A 16,851-nucleotide genomic window follows, 5' to 3' on the forward strand; every position below is an offset into this window, starting at 1 on the left:
AGGTAGTTCCCGTTCTCAAGGGGCTTTTCGGAGACCATGCTGATTGTTTGGAGGTCGTTGGCTGCGGGCTCTGGGAGTGGGAGAGCCGTGATGTTGGGCAGCTTGGTGACCTCGTGAAGGCCGAGGAGGGAAATGAGAACGTAGCCGTTCTCTGCAAAGACTGGAGACCACGAGTGACCTGATTGCGGTAATCAGATATTGAGCGAGCGGGCAGGGACATGCTGAGACTTACGGAAACCTGAGCATCGCACGCCCATGTTGTGGGCCTTTGCATACTTCACAATAAGCTGGACCTCCTGAGACGTCTTCGGCACACAGGTGAGTGCCGGGACGTTCTTAACAGTCAAACCCCAGTTCTGGAACTCCGTCTTGTAGTACACCTAATGACTGGTTAGTAAAGTCGTGTGTCGAAACGAATGATTCCAGCGAAGGCTTACTACGATACCAGCTCCCCGCAGCTCGTCTTTGTTACCCTCGATGAAGTTCTCCATCTTGCTCAACGTGTTATGGAGAAGCGCCCTTTCCTTAACAGCAAGCGCACGAAAAGGCTGTTTGAGCTTCTTGATACCCTGCGCACCAACCTGGATAACGCAGTCCGCCTCATGCAGTCTCGCCAACTCCTCCCGGCACCCCAGACTCGGTCCCATATGGAAGCCGTCGCTGATCTTCTTGGGATCATCTCCGACGAGGAACCTCTTGATGCGCTTTTGCTCATCGTCAGTGTGCTTGTGGAGAATATTGGAGAATGCCCCATCGGTTTTCGAGTCCTTGAAGACCTGGAGCAGCCTACGGAGGAATTGGACGTAGTCAACGTCTACGTCGTCGTTGATGTAGTCATCGAGGAGAGCTTGGAGACCTGGGACTTCCTTTTGGCTGAATTTGGGGTTGTTGTGAAGGCCTTTGGCGATGTGTCCGATTCTTTCGTCGACCGAGTGGTCCCACGCTTTCGATGTGGAAGTCATGATGAAGTTGGCAGGGTGGCGGAACGGCTATGAGGCGTGATTGTTATAGCAAGGAGTGAGCTTGATCTGTTCATACCTGTCGATAGAATAGTATTAAACGATGCACATCAAAGGTTCGAATATTCTACTGGGACTTTATACCTGCCCTTCATCTGTTAGACGTGCACTGGTCATGGGGGAATACGATACTCAAAAGACCGTCTTCATCTCTCAAAGCATTTAGTATCGCGCATTCCCCCTGATCTTCAGCCGCATCGAAAACATGCAAAAGTGGAAAGTCAACATCAGCCGTGTCTTGAATCTATATTGGGGGCGGGAGCGGAGCGGACGACGAAACCGGCGACGGTGTTGCCCGCGTGTGAAACAAGCGCCCACAAGGAGAGACCGGCAATGGGGGGTAAGGTCTAGATTATATGCAGGGTTCCATTGGGAAGCATCAAGCACAAAAATTGAGCTTCAGGTAAAAGCGGATGTCTTGTGTCTTGTCAATCCGGTCGTCATTCGCATCTCGTAATACCGTATCCTTTCTATCTAAAAGTCTTGAATTTCTCTTCAACCTGTCTGTTGAGGCTGACCAGGCTACTCAGGGAAGTCATCGCTTGGAAAGAGCGTACTAGAGCGATGGCGACTACTTAGTCACACTCGCATGACTGAGAATGCATCAACGGCATCGTAGAAAGTGGTGAAAATCTTGAGCAGCGGGATCCAGGCTCATCAGAAAGTTACAGCCCGACGCTTAGCTCGCTATCTTTTCGGCAGGTGGCATTTTGAGACAGTTTTGGGGGCAGATAGCCGGCCTCGTCTGATTAGCTGGATTTTGTGGCTTGTCCATTTCTGAGAGGTGGCCGACGGCACGTTTCCTATAGAACTCCCGAAATGGAGCTCAAAAACGGCATGATACCAGTCTAGAGGCTTTTCAGACTGCTGGCGCAGATCACTTGGAACATGAAGTATCTGCCATCTTGCCTGGCCAACCGGTCCTCCTCATCTTGAGGGAAGCTCGAATCCTCGCCGAAGCCCGGACTATTCGGATAGGACCGTGGCATAAGGATACAAAGAAGACTGTCAATAGTCGAAAAGCTATGAGGGTATTCTTTGCACGTATCCAATGCCAACTCCTAACTGTCCCCTCTCCGCTCATCGTCTTGATCTTCAATGTCTCCATCCGCTGTCGCAAAGATTCCCCGCGTCTGCTCAGGCAATCTGATCCTGTTCTCACGCCCACACATAACCCATAATAGAGCCCACAAGATCATCTGTCCAATAAGCAGAGGTAGTTGAGCTGCAAAAGTCGAGATATTGTCAGTATAGTCCATGATTATCTGACCGGCTGCCCAGCCTATCCATGACAAGGACACTGATCCCAGAGCTCCGGGCCACGTTGTCGATTTTCGAATCAAAAAGGCCCAAAGGACTTTCTGGAGTGTTAGCCGAGTATTCCTCAAAGATCAGTGAACCAGGGGCTGCTTACGAGGTAGTGCGAATTCGTTGATCCGTCCAAGCATCTGGAAAGGGATAGCTCCGAGAAAGCCGAAGCCAGAAACGGTAATGACACTGAAGAGTCCTGAAGTCGTCGCAACTGAAACCATGACAACAACTGGTTGATGAAGTCAGTAATCAGCTACGCAGACGTTGTCTTCTTCAAGCGATTATTGCCAAAGCCTGGACGTTCGATTGACGCTTGGCACTCAAAAGATCGCGGGATTGCAGGGAGAACGAAATATAGAGGACATGTCATTGGGAATTAAAGTTTGACTTACAGAGCATCGATGGTATTCTGTAGATCAAAAGGCCAGCGCAGATGGCGATGCAGACGGCACCCGCTCCGCTGATAGAGTCTTCGTGGATAACACTTTGAGAGGTAAAGGACATTGCCAGGGCGATGGAAAATACCAGAAACAACTGCAGAACGTTGGAGAGCGATTGCTGTCAAAGAAATCAGAATCTGAAAGCCATGGAAGAGGAAGACTTCTAACAAACCTGGTGGTTCCACCACACGGCCCCCGCTGCTTTGGTATGCAAAGAATCGGCTGCCGCATGTCGTGAGTAGTAGAGCTTTTGATGCGGAAGGAGCCAAGTGACATCCTTCGGTCCTCCAAGTATATTTGAGAAGCCGGCCTGTATGGTGGAATAAAGCAAAACGATGTTGGCGAAGAAGACGATACCGCCGATATCGAGAGTCAAGGAAATATTATGGAAGGTGATCTCTGGCAGTGACCCAAGCAAGCTTATCAGCCCCGCAAATGCGACGTTCCAGAAGAGGAAGCGCAGCGGCAACTCCTTGATGGGGTACCATGATATCATGTACTTGACGAGCGTCACCGCGAGGCAACCTTTGAGAACACCGTGAATAATAGAAAGCAGCACGGCGGTACCGTGAAACAGCCCCCCGCTTCGCGCAATGCTAGTCAGAACTGTTCAAGAATTAGCTTCTGACTTGGGGAGGAGAGAAATGAAGACTCCTGAGTAAGTACTGTTCGCTGCAAAAGTGCAGATGGTGACATGGCTAAGTGGCAAATACTGCAGCAGGATGAAGCCTGGCAGTTGGCCCAGGAGGAAAGACACATGAAAGATGGATGCCTTAGTGGAAGATGGGCCAAGTGTGCTCCATCCGGCCTGCGACTGATGAGAAACTGATCATTCACACATTGATCTGAGGCCAGAATCATTAACTTACAAGGCATAGTGCGAAGAATAGAAACTCCACCTTCCATGTGCGGGAACCATTGACAAGACTCGTAGTCTTAGCAGCGCTGTTCTGCACTCGTGTGGGTTCTAGATCGTCACTAGGGAAAGATGTTGACGGCATATCGTGTATGGTGCTAGGGGTCTGCTCGTTGTGTCGAGGGTGGGGTGCCAGTGATAGCCGAATCCGATCAATCCGGTGCAGCTGCTCGACCCCCCGACGATTCACTCTTAAGACAGCTTGCCTGTGGAAAGTGTTTGTCCGAGCGTCGTAAGAGCAGAGAAGAGTCCGCTGGAGACCGCCTTCGGAACCGCATTCGAAGATGGCGACCGGGGGCAGATGGCATTGAAAATGTGTGACCGTCATCAAGTATGTATCCACCAGGGTGAAAGCGAAACTGCCACTTCCAACAGAAGGTCCGGAGGACTGGCTTGACGCTGAACGAGCTCGGAGGTCAGCTTCATCAGTGTAGTGCTGCGGATTCGTAGCGGTGAGATTGCCATGATTAAACCCCCAAAGGTGCTTCTCAATGCTCGCAGAGTCGACAATGCCCTCTATGCCGATGAGCCGGGACTTGGCTGGCTGTTTGACTCTGCCTCGCGTTGAGATCAACACTATTGGGAACAATAAAGCAAAAACCACGGCAAGAGGCAGGAGCCACATATAGACCTGCCATATCGATAATCGCATAAAGTCCGAGAGCACGATATTGGCAATGCCTGTGAAGAGAGAGAACGCCATTGGGACGGAGAAACATGCGCCGTATGAGAAGCCAACGAAGACGAGATAACGCATCCCGAAGCCCCGATCGAAATAAGGCTCTGGCTCGAGGTTGTCCCAATGAATTGTCGCACCGTATACCTTGTCCAGCATGACTGTGTCAGCGCCGACCACGCCTGATATGCTGACGCTTGGGAAGATCTCGCTGAGCCGGGCACCCCAGGTATCCTCTACCTGGTGCCATGGAGCCCCATCTGGCGGAGAGAGAGATATCAACCTGCTGAGAAAGGCTCCGCTGTCATTAGCAATGGAGAGCTTGGCAAAGGCTTGGAACCCGGAGTCTTCTTTGTTCACTGGAGGTCGATGACGGTTGGGGAAGAGACCCATTGTTGCATACGCGATGTCTCCCTTGTTGAACTGATCCGTCTGACGCCTCGAGAAACAAGCGAGCGCAGCTTCGATGAGTCGGAGGTCGGTAAGAATCGCGGATCCTTCGAAATGATCCACAAGTTCCTTCACAGCCTCAGCATCGTCCCACGCCCGCTCAGCGAAGTTGCGTTTCGCCAGTTCTTTGGGTTCCGCAGGGTATCCGAGGACATAGAGTCGTATACGATATTCTGCTGGGCAAAGTAGAAGCTCCGGCAGCGTCCATAGGCGCGATCCCCACTGTCGCAGCCATGGCGTGACGTTCTCACGCCTGTACTCAGGGGGCTCAGAACCAGCAAGAATTGAGGCGACCTTATCGTTGGCGGGTGGTCCGATGGCAATGATCATGGAGTGTGCCGCGCGAACAATGTCGCAAATTCGGTAGACGTCCTGACTGCTGCTCGTTGATCGTGCGATGCCGTCGTCGTTCCTAACACACTCGAAGTCGAGCCAAAATGCCCTCTTCCCCACCCTTTTCGCAGCATCCATGCCCCACTTGGCCAATATCTCTCGATCCTGTCGTGCGACTTCTTTGTTAGCGTCCCTAATGGCCTCGTCTGGGTAGTCGTGCTTGTTGAGCTCCTCCTCAGTAGCTACCCTGAACTGGAGCCTGGTGTATGAGACGAAGACAAACTCTAAGTCTACGTCATCTCCATGCTGCTCGAGGTAGTCAGAAACCTTGACTGTCTCGTATATGCCTTGTTCAAAGTCCTTAACAAAGCATAGATATCGTGGACGAAGAGAGGTCGGCGAGTTATCGACATGCGGCCCTGATGGCGGCAAAGACCCGCTCAACCTGATATTGTCGGTGTATTGCTGCTCAAACGGCGGGGCCCTTGCTTCTTGCAGGGAACCAGAAAGGATGACATCCTGCTCTATCGCATGCCGATTTGAGAGCGGTCTCTTCTGACCACTTCCCTCCCTTGAGAGAACGCATACGTTATCGTAACGTGAGTCCTTTTTGTTGCGAGCATCGACAAGCTGCTGTGTCGTCGTACCAAGATTACCCGCCCAGCAGACCTTGTATTTGTGAGCTGTCAAACACTAGTGACAGAAGGTGCCAAGCAACATCTCTTACCAGCATGCACAGAACCGGCCAAGTCACGAGCAGCTTCAGCGCCGTTACTGCTAGTGTGAACAGGCTGACGTTGTACTCTCTTGTGCCAGGAACAAACAAAGATGAGCCGGCCCAGTACGAGACGCGTAACAATGGTGAGATTCGAGACGATGACTTCCCCAGACGCGACCATCTTGAAGTCTCGGGCAGAAGGTCCGGCTGTTGGCCGCACTGAAGCACCAGTGGAACCAAGCAGCCGTCCGATGGCTGAGCCCACCATTCGTGGCTTGGGTCCGTGAAGTCGGGCTCCATCCTTTCAGGTTCTTACGATATTGGATGAGGCGCGCATAAGGTATATCAAAGACGCAAAGATATCGAGCTTAAATGCGAAAGAGAATAGCAAAGGGACGCCTCACTTTTGTGCTCTTTCCGCGCTGAATGTCGTTGCCTGCTTACGCTGCACAGCCACGGCGGCTGAGATCTTGCATGAACCCCTGTCGTTATTTCTCTTGAGGCAGGCGCCGATAGCTCGGCCCATTGGCTAGGATCCGTCAAGGTGGGGCAGTTAAACACCCAGCAAAACGCTGGAAGGAAGGAAGCAACTATCTCAACTGCGATGGCCGTACCTTCCAGATGTTGCCGTGAGAAGCCCACATAGGTCGCCTCAGTTCTATTCCTGTCACCAACGGCAGCAGGCGCCACACAGGCTTGTGAGGTCAGGTCAAACTGCCGTTTGGCGGGATGGTTAAGGGCGAGCTTCTCGGCGGCAGGCTCGTCTTCGCCAGGTCACAGGTTCAATTCCCAGCATGAGCACCAAGAGATGTAGCCCCCAAGTCAGCACCGGGGGGGTGAACTCTTTTGTTAAATTGCTATATTCTTTCATCTTGTCTTGAGACGACTTTCGAGCTCGGTCTACTCGAGTCTCTCTCGAGTCTGAGCTCCTGCCCAATCTTAAGATTGGTCTCGCATTGAATTTGACTAGAAGAATACCAGATTGGGTCTATTTAGCTAATATGTCGGTACTTTAGATTGATCAATTGTCGTGATGACACCAGCCATTTGATACCTTGCGGCTCGTCACATGGTCCCACTTTTCCACTCATCATACTTATCCATGTTCACATCATTCAGCACGAGATATCATCTAAGTTATCTCACATAGAAATAACATCTAAAAAGGTGTGATTTTACGCTTTCAGTTGGCAGCTGCGTAGTGGTCCGTGTTTCTGCCGTCTGAACAAGATGAACATAGGCTGCAACTGCGAAGTTAGACGGGCTCGAGCCCCTCCATCTTTCGACTACATGTCAAGATCTCCACTGACACCTATAACTAGAGAGGGAGCATTAGTAGGAGTGTGTTTAATTGTATGCATATCAGTAGAGCAGCTCTCGGGCCGATGCAAAGCCCAATGATTGTGATTGGAAATTTGTGTATGGGATATGGAGAAAGGAGGAATTGCGCGTAGACTCCTCCAGATTGGCAGCAGGTAGGTACGGCCATACTAACTGCAACAATTGCCTTTCCTACTTCCTACCTGATATTCCAACAGTATCTGTGCCTCACGAATTCATACCGGAATGAGCAAGAGGGAATGTAGTTGCATCTCCGGAGATCGGAGCCGAAAGCGGACCTCAGACATCCGAAGCCCCGCTTTCGCCGAGAACCGCCGACCTCACGCCAAAACCGGATTGGGAACCCTGACCAAAAGCTCTGACCACCGGTACGGATACCGACCGACTTTGGCTTATCTTTCAGACTTTTTCATCGTCCAGGTTCATCCTTTTGCGTCTCACCTCAGATTTTATACTGACCAGCATTGATACACGTTTCCAGTCCGGTGACAATGCCGCATGGCCTGAGACGCATGTTGTGCAACAGGACCATCGCTGCGAAGGGGTGTTCACTCCAACGTTCAACCCCAGTTGCACAGCATACACCATCTACCACCAATGGTCACCTTGATGAGAAATCTCTCCTTGTATAGAGTGAACGGAATATGGAGTGTTCGTACACGCATTCGTGTGGTTCGTCGAAAGCCAAAACAAGGGATGATTGCTTTTACAGCTTCTGCGGTCAGCGCCCCGCCGAAGGCTCGGACGGTGTCTAGCGTCCAGGGATATCCGCCGGGAATAACTTTCGCGACACGGAGCAGTCGAGACAACGCCTGACAGGTCCCACTGCCATGGAAAGCCACGCGGAGCTGGCCAACCCGCAAACCTTCGCGGTGGTATTCTCGATTCCGCCAAACGTTCTGGAAAAGTCTCGACAAGGTCATGGGCAAAGCCGCGAAGATCATTGTCGGAGCTGCCAAGACGAGAAATGACTTCATCTACACTACTTGGTTGTAGGAAGGCTACAAGTCACCCTATCGGAGACGTGAGCGGCATTGTCTCGCACGCAATGGCGCTACCTATTAGACATGACTTATGTTCTCACCCGCCTCAGCAGTGCTTACCTTGGGTATTCTCATGGGACAATGGGAGTGGGGCAAACCGAAGCGGACCTCGGCTGGACTCCACACCTCCCAATCATCGACTCATCTCACCAGAAAACGATGGGGTTCCATTGATAAGAGGAAACGCGGGATTTGGCAATGTTTTCCGCTTCTACGACTGCAAGGCTCTCGAATGCGGAGGAGAAGCTGGGGATGGGCATGAAGCGGGGGAGAAGCAGTTCCAGACTCTAATCCAAGAGAAGCTGCGTGTCTCAGTCTCGATACCACAATACCTCCAAGTCTCGAGATGAGGCAACGCACACAAATCGTCGGCCTTCTTCGTCACTTCGATCCTACACGGCGGCCACTCTAGCCCGAGGCGATGCGACCCTAGCTCCGCCGTTATCCCCGTCGGCCTTTGAGGTCGATCACCCAGTTCTAGTCCTCATCAGGTTGTTCCCTTTCCCAATCCTGCTCCGATTGCGTGCCTTGAGAATACCCACACCGCGCACCCCACCAGCACCCTTTTCGCGCCGGTGGATCGGATGCGGGTTGCCGCCCACCACCCATTCCATGGACCCAGCACCAGGTCGGTCCCCTTTCCCACTCGTCGCCCCCTTGACGGCGGCGTTGCGCTGCCGGGGGCGTGGGCGTGGGCGTGGGACGTTTGAGAAATTGTTGGTTTGTAAAACTCTTCTGTCTCGCTCTTGGAATCCTATCTGCTTGTTCCGTCTCTTGTTGAAGGATTTCTTTGGGCCCGCCCCTCTTGCAAATCTCCCGTTGACTCATTTACATAGTATATCCGCTTTGTCGACTGGGGCTAGCCGTGACGGGAGTCTGTTACACCTTAGGTCAGAGATACAACTAGTACAGTTAAGAATCTCTTGTCCCGAGGCTCGGCGCGCCGTTTCCTGGTTTACTTTCCCTGTTCCATTCCCCCAGAGCCGCAAATCCCAGGAACATCTCGACCAGTCTTTGCGCGGAGGGAGGTCAAACATCGAGCCAGGCGCTGTCCACACTGGCCTTGAATCACAAATCCTCGGCAAACCATTGGGATCAATCGAACATGTCCGCCATACATGACTTCGGGACCGAGTCCCACGCGGGGACCGCCGCCACCGACACGGCGACCGCAACCTCAACCAGCTCCGGCCAAGACTCTCCGCCACTCCGCCCGCTCAAGGAAGTCGAGTCTCGGCACAGCCACCACAGCCGGAGCCGGGCCTCGTCCCACTCGTCCACCGACACCGACCCCCTCGAGCCCCTCGAGCACGCCCTGACGCCCGATCTTGAGACCGAGGCGGAGCACGTTGCCCGGGAGCCCATCACCTACACGCGCACCGGCACGAGTATCGGCAGCACCGCGTCAAGGCCTCCGGACTACGAGGTCGTCTTTGAGCCAGACGACCCGGAGAATCCAAAGAATTGGCCCCTCTGGTACCGCGGCTGGACCATCTTTGTCGTCTCATTCTCTACCTGGGTCGTCGTGCTGTACAGCACGAGTTACACGGCGTCTATCCCTGGCCTGGTTGAGGAGTATCATTCGAGCAAGGTTATTGCGACACTTGGTGTAACTACGTACCTTCTCGGCTTGGCTGCCGGCAGTCTGATCGTTGCCCCGATGAGCGAGTTGTATGGCCGGCAATATGTCTATCTCGGATGCTTCACCGTATCATCTCTGCTAATCATTCCCTGCGCACTTGCAAAATCCTTGACGACATTGATTGTCGTTCGCTTCTTTGGGTAAGCCTTCCTCTACTTTAGTCTTTATCTTCTCTCTCGAATATTGAAATTGTCTGACATCGTGGCCCAGCGCATTATTCGGGGCTGCCTTAATTGCCAACAGCCCAGGAACAGTGGTGGATATCTCAGACGAGGAGTACCGCGCCCTCGCCATGTCCTTTTACTCCATTGCCCCCTTGAACGGACCGGTCACTGGGCCGATTATCGGTGGCTTTGTATACCAGTATCTAGGCTGGCGATGGACCAACTGGATCGTCCTCATCATCGCCGGTGTAGGCATCGCACTCATGTTCACCCTTCGTGAGACTTACGCGCCCACTATTCTCCAGCGCAAGGCGGCTCGTATCCGCAAAGAGACGGATGACCCGCGCTGGTGGTGCCGCTACGACGAGAAGGTCTCCAAGATTCACCTCATCAAGCTAAACCTCAGCCGTCCCTTCGTTCTCAGTCTCACAGAGCCCATTCTGTGGTTCTTCAACCTCTGGTAAGACTTCTGACGCATCCACACACTGCCCAAGGCTAGAGAACTAATAGAACGTGCCAGGATCTCACTCATCTACGGTATCCTCTACCTCTGCTTCGTCGCCTACCCAATCGTCTTCTCCCAATACCGCGGCTGGGGCCCAGGCGTCTCAGGCCTCGCCTTCGTCGGCATCGGCATCGGCACCATCCTCGCCATCATCAGCGAGCCCATCTTCCGGCGCATCATCAACGCCCACCCAAAGGACCCCATCACAGGCCGCGTCCCGCCCGAAGCCACCGCCCGCGTAATGACCATCGGCGCCGTCCTCACGCCCATAGGCCAGCTCGTCTTCTCCTGGACCTGCCTCCCCGCCACGATTCACTGGGCCATCCCCATCGCCTTCGGCATCCCCTTTGGCGCGGGCAACACCATCTCCTTCATCTACGGTTCAAACTACCTCGCCGGCGCGTACGGCATCTACGCCGCCTCCGCACTGGCCGGTAACGCCGTCATGCGGAGCATGTTTGGCGGCACGCTGCCGCTCGCGGGCACGTCCATGTATAAAGCCATGTCGCCCCAGTGGGCCGGCACGCTCTGCGGCCTGCTGGAGCTCGCGCTCATCCCGATTCCCATCATCTTTTGGCGGTACGGCGAAAAGATTCGCGCAAAGAGCCCTGTTATTAGGCAGATGAGGGAGGACCAAGAGAAGAATGAGAGTAAGCGGGCTAAGCAGCTCGCGCGTCTGGAGAGGAAGAAGGAGAGAGAGGCTGCTACCGCTGCTGCTGTGGCTGCGGGTGGTTACGGTGAGAAGTCGACAGGCGTGTTGGCGAGTGAGGAGCAGACTGGGCCTCGAGATATCGAGAAGAGTGTCTGAGAGAGAGGTCCATCATCCTCTTGCCATGACATCGAAAAGGAGGAGCGTTTGATGTATGATGTGTTCGTCGCGACTGGAATTAGACGAGGACAGTATACCCCCCCTTAGTCCTCCGAAAAGGATCTCATGTAGCATATACGGCGTTTGGAAAGTCGCAGCAGGAGACGCATGGGGCCATTGAGCCCTTCCCTATAGAAGCTGTCGAGAAGCGGAGATCATTAAAGCTAGCTACATCCATAGCATCGTCTTAAAAGTAATACTTTATCTTTTAGAAATTGTCTCCCACGGTCGCAGATCTTTGGCGAGCTCCTTCAGCCTTTCCTCGTGCCCTTGGTGCCCTCCCCTCCCGGTCCCGTGGCGTATCGCAGGCAGCCTATATCTCGATATTCTCCTTTGCCACTACCTGGATCAGGTGCGGCCAGATGACCCGGTCTCAGGTTGCAATAGATGCGCGAGGGGGACAAGCAGGGTAAGTTGAGGATAACTTCGTCTATCAGATAGGAGCGTGCTAGTGCACGTTACTGGACAGGTGTATGTATAGAACAGTTAGGCAGTATACACTATACTCATGGCTTGCACTAGTCTGTTTCAGGCCTCCTTCCATCTATCCATACATCCACACATGTGTCTCTTCATCTTCCAATTACCGTCAGAGACCCGTTACGGTAAGCTATACAACAGTAGGTTCTGCTGACAGAAGTTGGGGACTGACAGAAGAGATCAGCAATAGAGATGCTAAAAGGGGTAACTAGGCATGCTGAACAGGCCATGTATTTAAGGACTATAGCGATCAGTCATAAATCTGATAAGGTATTTATTTATACTTCGGTGAAGGTAAGCTGAATATACATGCATATTTACAGAGTTGATTGCTAAAGAGCTATAGAAGTCTGACCTTGAGCGAAGCTCTAGTCATATTATGTACAAGTTCTAGAGACTCAATTTATCTATCAACGTTTCTAATCCTAATAGAGCCCGTCCCTTGTTCATATGAAATCTGTGTGTCAAAGACCAGGCCCATATATTCCTCGCGTAAGTACGGATCTAATCTCTTACCTTATCCTCATGTGATGTATACATAGTTCTTCCGTCCCTGTCGTCCCCGTGATCCTACAGTATAAATGTCCTATTCTTGGCCACCCAACGCCCGGCGGGTCGTTCAGCTGTCATGGTTCCGTACGGGTCATAACAACTGTATCTTGCCGCACTTCTGCGTGGTTCTATAGCCGATGATATCCCTAGCCATCTATCTCATCGGCTTATCCATGCGTGTAAGGTGGGCCTGTTGTCTCCGAGCTACGTGGGGTTGTGCTATGTTCCTACCATTCACCAGCTTTCAACCAACTCTGTGCGCATAGGTCAGGGAATTCGCACAGAACTTCCCGTCTAATCCGGCTGGGAATAAGCCGGAGTTGGCTGTTGGGGCACCTTTGGGGATGCACGTTGTCTTACAGCTGGGTCTCTGAAGGCCTGCCATCTGACCGGGCTGCGTCGCAACCAACAGGGAGACTAGCCCAAGTCACGACCCGACGTCGTATATAGGCGTTGATAACGTTGCCTTCCGGGAGCCTATTTTGGATAACATGTGGTCTGCTTGACGAAAGTAAGGCGTCCTGGGCGGAGGATTTCTCCCCGGGTTTCTCCTGGGGCTGGTGTCCCAGACACATGAATGTCGTTGACTGAGAATCGTGTACGCACGTTGGGCAAGCTGGGCTTCGTTGATACCTTGCAATAACTAAGCAAATAGAGAATGCTTTGATGACAAGGGATCGTTACTGCCGGGTTTGCCCAAAACCCACTCGACTTGTTCTTAGAATCCTACTTCCCGCATCTCCTGATATTCCGGCACAGCTGGCCGCAGATCCACTAAGATTAGCAGCAGGGCTGTGTCATGAAAGACAGCTGCATGACAGCAACCCCTCTTTGGACAAGACGGCTGGCCCCCAGTCGTTTCTTCTCGCCCTACCAAATCACTTGCGCATCTCCTCGCAGCCTGATCTCCCATTCTGATGAACTTCCTTCAAGCACATTCCTCCTCATTCTCGTGCCCTACTGGAACCTGTCCTCTTCGCTATCATTCTCCAACTGCGAATAGCAGGATGGCTGACCCTTTGAGCATCGCCTCATCAATCGTCGGCATCCTCGCCGCGGCCGGCAAGGTGATCGAGATCTTGGGGCCGTACATGTCCGCAGTGAAGGATACGCCTAAAATCGCCGTCTCGGTCCACACCGAAGTCATTAGTTCGCGCATCATTTTATCGTCGCTTCACGGCTTGCTGGAGAACTTGGGCGTTGCCTCCAGGAGTAGAACGTCGCTCGTCCCGATCGACGACCTTATCACCGTCTTCACAAATGGGGTTCTTATCTTCTCGGAGCTGGAGCGCTCTGTGTCGCCGATGAACCTGGCTGGGATAAACGGTATCAAGCTGCGAATGCAGTGGGTTCGCAAGGAAGGCGATTTTGTAGCTATGCTAGATAGGCTCAAAGGCTTCAAGAATACTACGTTGCTGTTGCTCAACATTCTACAGTGGTAAGTGTCGAAGCAGACTGGGGGACCCTCGATCCAGACTGACGCCTTCAGCGACTCCGACTGGCGGGCCGTCAAGACGCAGGATGAGCTTGCTGCCAAGATCATGAATCTCCAGCAAACAACCGACATCTCCCGACGGCTAGAAAATCTGGAAGATACATTTGATGCTTTGAGCCACATCGAGCCACGAAGGCCTAGCGAGGCTCGGAGCGCTATCTCAGCGTTGCTCGACGATCGGTCTGATGATCAGTCCTTCTACTCGGTAGGAACACAGAGGCCGCAGCCGGAATCTACGTTGCAGCCTTCAAATCTTGCCAGATCGCATCCGCCCATTCCTTCTTTCGAATTCCAGGCCGCTCTCGATGAGTCCCTCCCATATCGGAAGGCACGGGAAGGCGTCATCGACTTTTCGATCAAGGGCTCCGTGGCAGCATCAAACGCCTGGTCCGTCTTTTCCGGCGTCAGCCTATCAGATGTCTCAATACTCTCGAACATCGCTATCCCAGTATACCCCAGGGATATATCAAACCCCAGCCACTACAAGTTCATGAAGGCAACGGCCACGAAGGTATACACCGCTCGACGCCCGACTGAGGCCACCATGGGGATGTGGGCAACAACAATAAGCAGAGTCGCGCGGCCAAGAGAACTCCGATTTGAGATCCTATTCGAAGCCCCTGTCATATTCCTGTGCCCGCCTGGAAATAACCGCGGGCCCGTCAAAGGCTCGCCCATCTTTTTCATCAATGGCAGCCAGGCCAGTTTGAACCAGACCATGTCAAGTTTGTGGAACGAAACGGTACGTTACAAGGGAATCGCCGGCAAGGATCAGAAGCAATCGGCGCGTCACGCCGACAACGAGCAAGCCTCCTGGATCGCGCTTCTCTCTACCCTACAAAGGATGGAACACGACTCGAGGGCATGGCAGAGACTTCAGTACGAACAGAAGGCCAAGCCGGCGCAACCCCCGAAAGTCGCCGCCCCAACTGCGCCGCCGGAGGATATCGACTCGGTGCTGGACCAGGTTAACCAACGCTATACTCTTGCCGTGGCCGTGCAGAGGAAGCTCAGGAGCTGGGACGCGATACCCCCCAACTTCAAGAAGCCCTATGCCGTCACAACGTGGTGTCATATCGTCGAGTTACTGGCCGTGCTTAACGTCTATTGGGTCGAGTTTGACCGGACTAACGACATATACCGCGGAGAAGGCAATGGTCTAACTGTCACAAGCTTAAAGGTCAGCGATCTAGGCATCGTATTCACCTTCCAAGTCCATGGCCGCAATCGCTTTGAGAGCAACAGGGTCATCCCGATCGACGAGGTCAAGGAACTCTCCTTCGGCTTCGTCCCGACTATCTACCGGTCTGAGATAGACATGCGCCGACTTAAGTTCCCCAACGAGGAATCCAGGGACTTGTCGACGTTGAACTTTTCCAGCATGAACGAGATAGGAGAAGCGCTGGTTCTAATCGGCTGCAACACAAAGACTGTCAACTACTTCACAGCCAAGACGAGGACAGCGAGGGTCACACATGTGTTCCCCAGTAAGTCGCCTCACTCGCTTCATCTACAGAACCTTGCTAATAATCTTTTATTCGCCTTTGAGATTGTCGGAATGCTTGCGCGGACACTCCACATCGAAAAGAGCGCCTTTCGCCAGCTTCCCAACCCGACTCTCTTCCAGTGGGATAAGAAGAACTTTTCTCTCACTAAATTGCTCAACGCTTTTGCTCTTCAGATGCAACGACAGTTTGGCGAAAAAGCCAACAGCGGTGTGGTTAAGGTTATCTGGCGGCACACAGAAGTGCTGCAAGACGAGATCGACAAGCTGAGCCATACTGTCGAACAGGGTAACTGGTTAAGCCTCCTGCTCATGGATGCCTTGCACAGCGCCCTTGACGACATGGACGAGATTCTGACTGGAATGAAGAAGGAGCGCCTCCAAATCAAAAAGACTCACACAACGAACTCCACGCTCGCCCAAATAGCCCCAGAGAAGCCAGCGCCGCCAAAGACGGAGGTTGAGCAGGGAAAGCCCTCATGCGCTAACGGCGCGAGACAAGCGCATGTTAAAGACGTTCTCCGCAACCACATTCAAGCGGTGCTCTGTGGTTTTAATGAAAAGTCAGAACAGGGGGTTCAGAAGGTACCATCGCAGGAGGTGTCGCAGGACGCCGCCCAGGACAACCAAGCCACGGGAAGAAGCAGGATAGATCGCTTCGAAGCCATCGACGCGGCGAGCCCAGAGGAAAGGGAGATGAAGTTGATGGAGGTGTACTTTGACATCGTGCGGAGGAAGGTGAAGAACCAAGGGCAACAACTGGTATGGGGCGAAGAACAGGCGCCGCTGCTGGAAGAGAAGCTACTGAACATGGAAGATGACGGCGAAGTAGTCAACCTGCTGGACCCGAACCTAGACGTAGAGCACGAGGATATCTGGTGCACGTTGGTGTTCCGTATGATTTGTTGGCTCATGCTCCACGACTTCCACCACAAGGACGTACAGAATGTGTCCAAGAGCGAGTTGCTAGGCAGTCGGTTACCGGTGTACATTGCCTAGTCGGCAAGGGACACTTAGAGCGGCAAACGTCTGATATCTCTCGAGGGGTTTTTTACCTTTTCGCCGTGAAGCATTAGTCGCCTCTTGGAGAAGAGAGAACTAGGAGAACGTTGGCGCACGACAGCGTGTTCAGCGATGGAAAGTAGCATGGCGACGGCCGTCAAAACTGCACGATGGGTTTCCGTCCTATCCACGAATGTTGATTCAATACATACGACGTCGGCATAGCCATTCAATGGCTGCGTGGTGAATTTAAATATGTTTGTGCCCAGTCCGTTGGATTTATACTCTCCACTATCTGGCGATATTCGCAGCTTCTTCTCATCCAACGCATTGCAAATCTTCTTGATATCCATTAAGATATCCATACCGCTGACTTGCTCTTTGTCGAACGA

The 16,851-nt window shown here is 52.8% G+C and overlaps 4 protein-coding genes across 4 annotated transcripts; 2 read left to right on the forward strand and 2 right to left on the reverse strand.

The window, feature by feature from the left end:
* Positions 1 to 35: 35 nt before the first annotated feature.
* On the reverse strand, positions 36 to 962 carry BDP55DRAFT_639206 (uncharacterized protein; the record flags this gene model as incomplete). Its single annotated transcript, XM_060573213.1, has 3 exons — positions 36 to 178; positions 233 to 380; positions 438 to 962. Coding segments are annotated over 3 exons (816 nt in total), but the record flags the coding sequence as incomplete, so codon positions are not given.
* A 2,251-nt stretch (positions 963 to 3,213) lies between these two features.
* On the reverse strand, positions 3,214 to 6,274 carry BDP55DRAFT_55030 (uncharacterized protein). The gene is made up of 3 exons (XM_060569010.1): positions 5,873 to 6,274; positions 3,640 to 5,814; positions 3,214 to 3,578 (listed from the first exon to the last, which is right to left on the reverse strand). Exons 1-3 carry the CDS (start codon positions 6,161 to 6,163, stop codon positions 3,381 to 3,383), a joined length of 2,664 nt encoding a protein of 887 aa, XP_060421670.1. The 5' UTR covers positions 6,164 to 6,274; the 3' UTR covers positions 3,214 to 3,380.
* Positions 6,275 to 9,352: 3,078 nt separating this feature from the next.
* BDP55DRAFT_735328 (major facilitator superfamily transporter) lies at positions 9,353 to 11,366 on the forward strand (the record flags this gene model as incomplete). The annotated part of the gene is made up of 3 exons (XM_060580305.1): positions 9,353 to 10,029; positions 10,100 to 10,513; positions 10,574 to 11,366. 3 exons carry the CDS (start codon positions 9,353 to 9,355, stop codon positions 11,364 to 11,366), a joined length of 1,884 nt encoding a protein of 627 aa, XP_060421671.1.
* Positions 11,367 to 13,343: 1,977 nt separating this feature from the next.
* BDP55DRAFT_687493 (uncharacterized protein) lies at positions 13,344 to 16,724 on the forward strand. The gene is made up of 3 exons (XM_060576577.1): positions 13,344 to 13,896; positions 13,948 to 15,440; positions 15,492 to 16,724. Exons 1-3 carry the CDS (start codon positions 13,376 to 13,378, stop codon positions 16,454 to 16,456), a joined length of 2,979 nt encoding a protein of 992 aa, XP_060421672.1. The 5' UTR covers positions 13,344 to 13,375; the 3' UTR covers positions 16,457 to 16,724.
* The last annotated feature ends 127 nt before the right edge of the window (positions 16,725 to 16,851 follow it).

Source organism: Colletotrichum godetiae, assembly GCF_030913485.1.
Source record: "Colletotrichum godetiae strain CBS 193.32 chromosome Unknown BDP55scaffold_113, whole genome shotgun sequence".
Classification (NCBI taxonomy): Eukaryota; Fungi; Ascomycota; class Sordariomycetes; order Glomerellales; family Glomerellaceae; genus Colletotrichum; species Colletotrichum godetiae.

What these genes read in the sequence shown, in the direction of transcription:
- BDP55DRAFT_55030 (XM_060569010.1), bottom strand. Translation starts at nt 6,163, where the DNA reads ATGGAGCCCGACTTCACGGACCCAAGCCACGAATGGTGGGCTCAGCCA. An exon ending in GGCCGGTTCTGTGCATGCTG is followed by an intron (nt 5,815 to 5,872) that starts GTAAGAGATGTT and finishes CACAAATACAAG; the next exon opens with GTCTGCTGGGCGGGTAATCT. An exon ending in TATTCTTCGCACTATGCCTT is followed by an intron (nt 3,579 to 3,639) that starts GTAAGTTAATGA and finishes CATCAGTCGCAG; the next exon opens with GCCGGATGGAGCACACTTGG.
- BDP55DRAFT_687493 (XM_060576577.1), top strand. Translation starts at nt 13,376, where the DNA reads ATGAACTTCCTTCAAGCACATTCCTCCTCATTCTCGTGCCCTACTGGA. An exon ending in TTGCTCAACATTCTACAGTG is followed by an intron (nt 13,897 to 13,947) that starts GTAAGTGTCGAA and finishes TGACGCCTTCAG; the next exon opens with CGACTCCGACTGGCGGGCCG. An exon ending in GGTCACACATGTGTTCCCCA is followed by an intron (nt 15,441 to 15,491) that starts GTAAGTCGCCTC and finishes ATAATCTTTTAT; the next exon opens with TCGCCTTTGAGATTGTCGGA.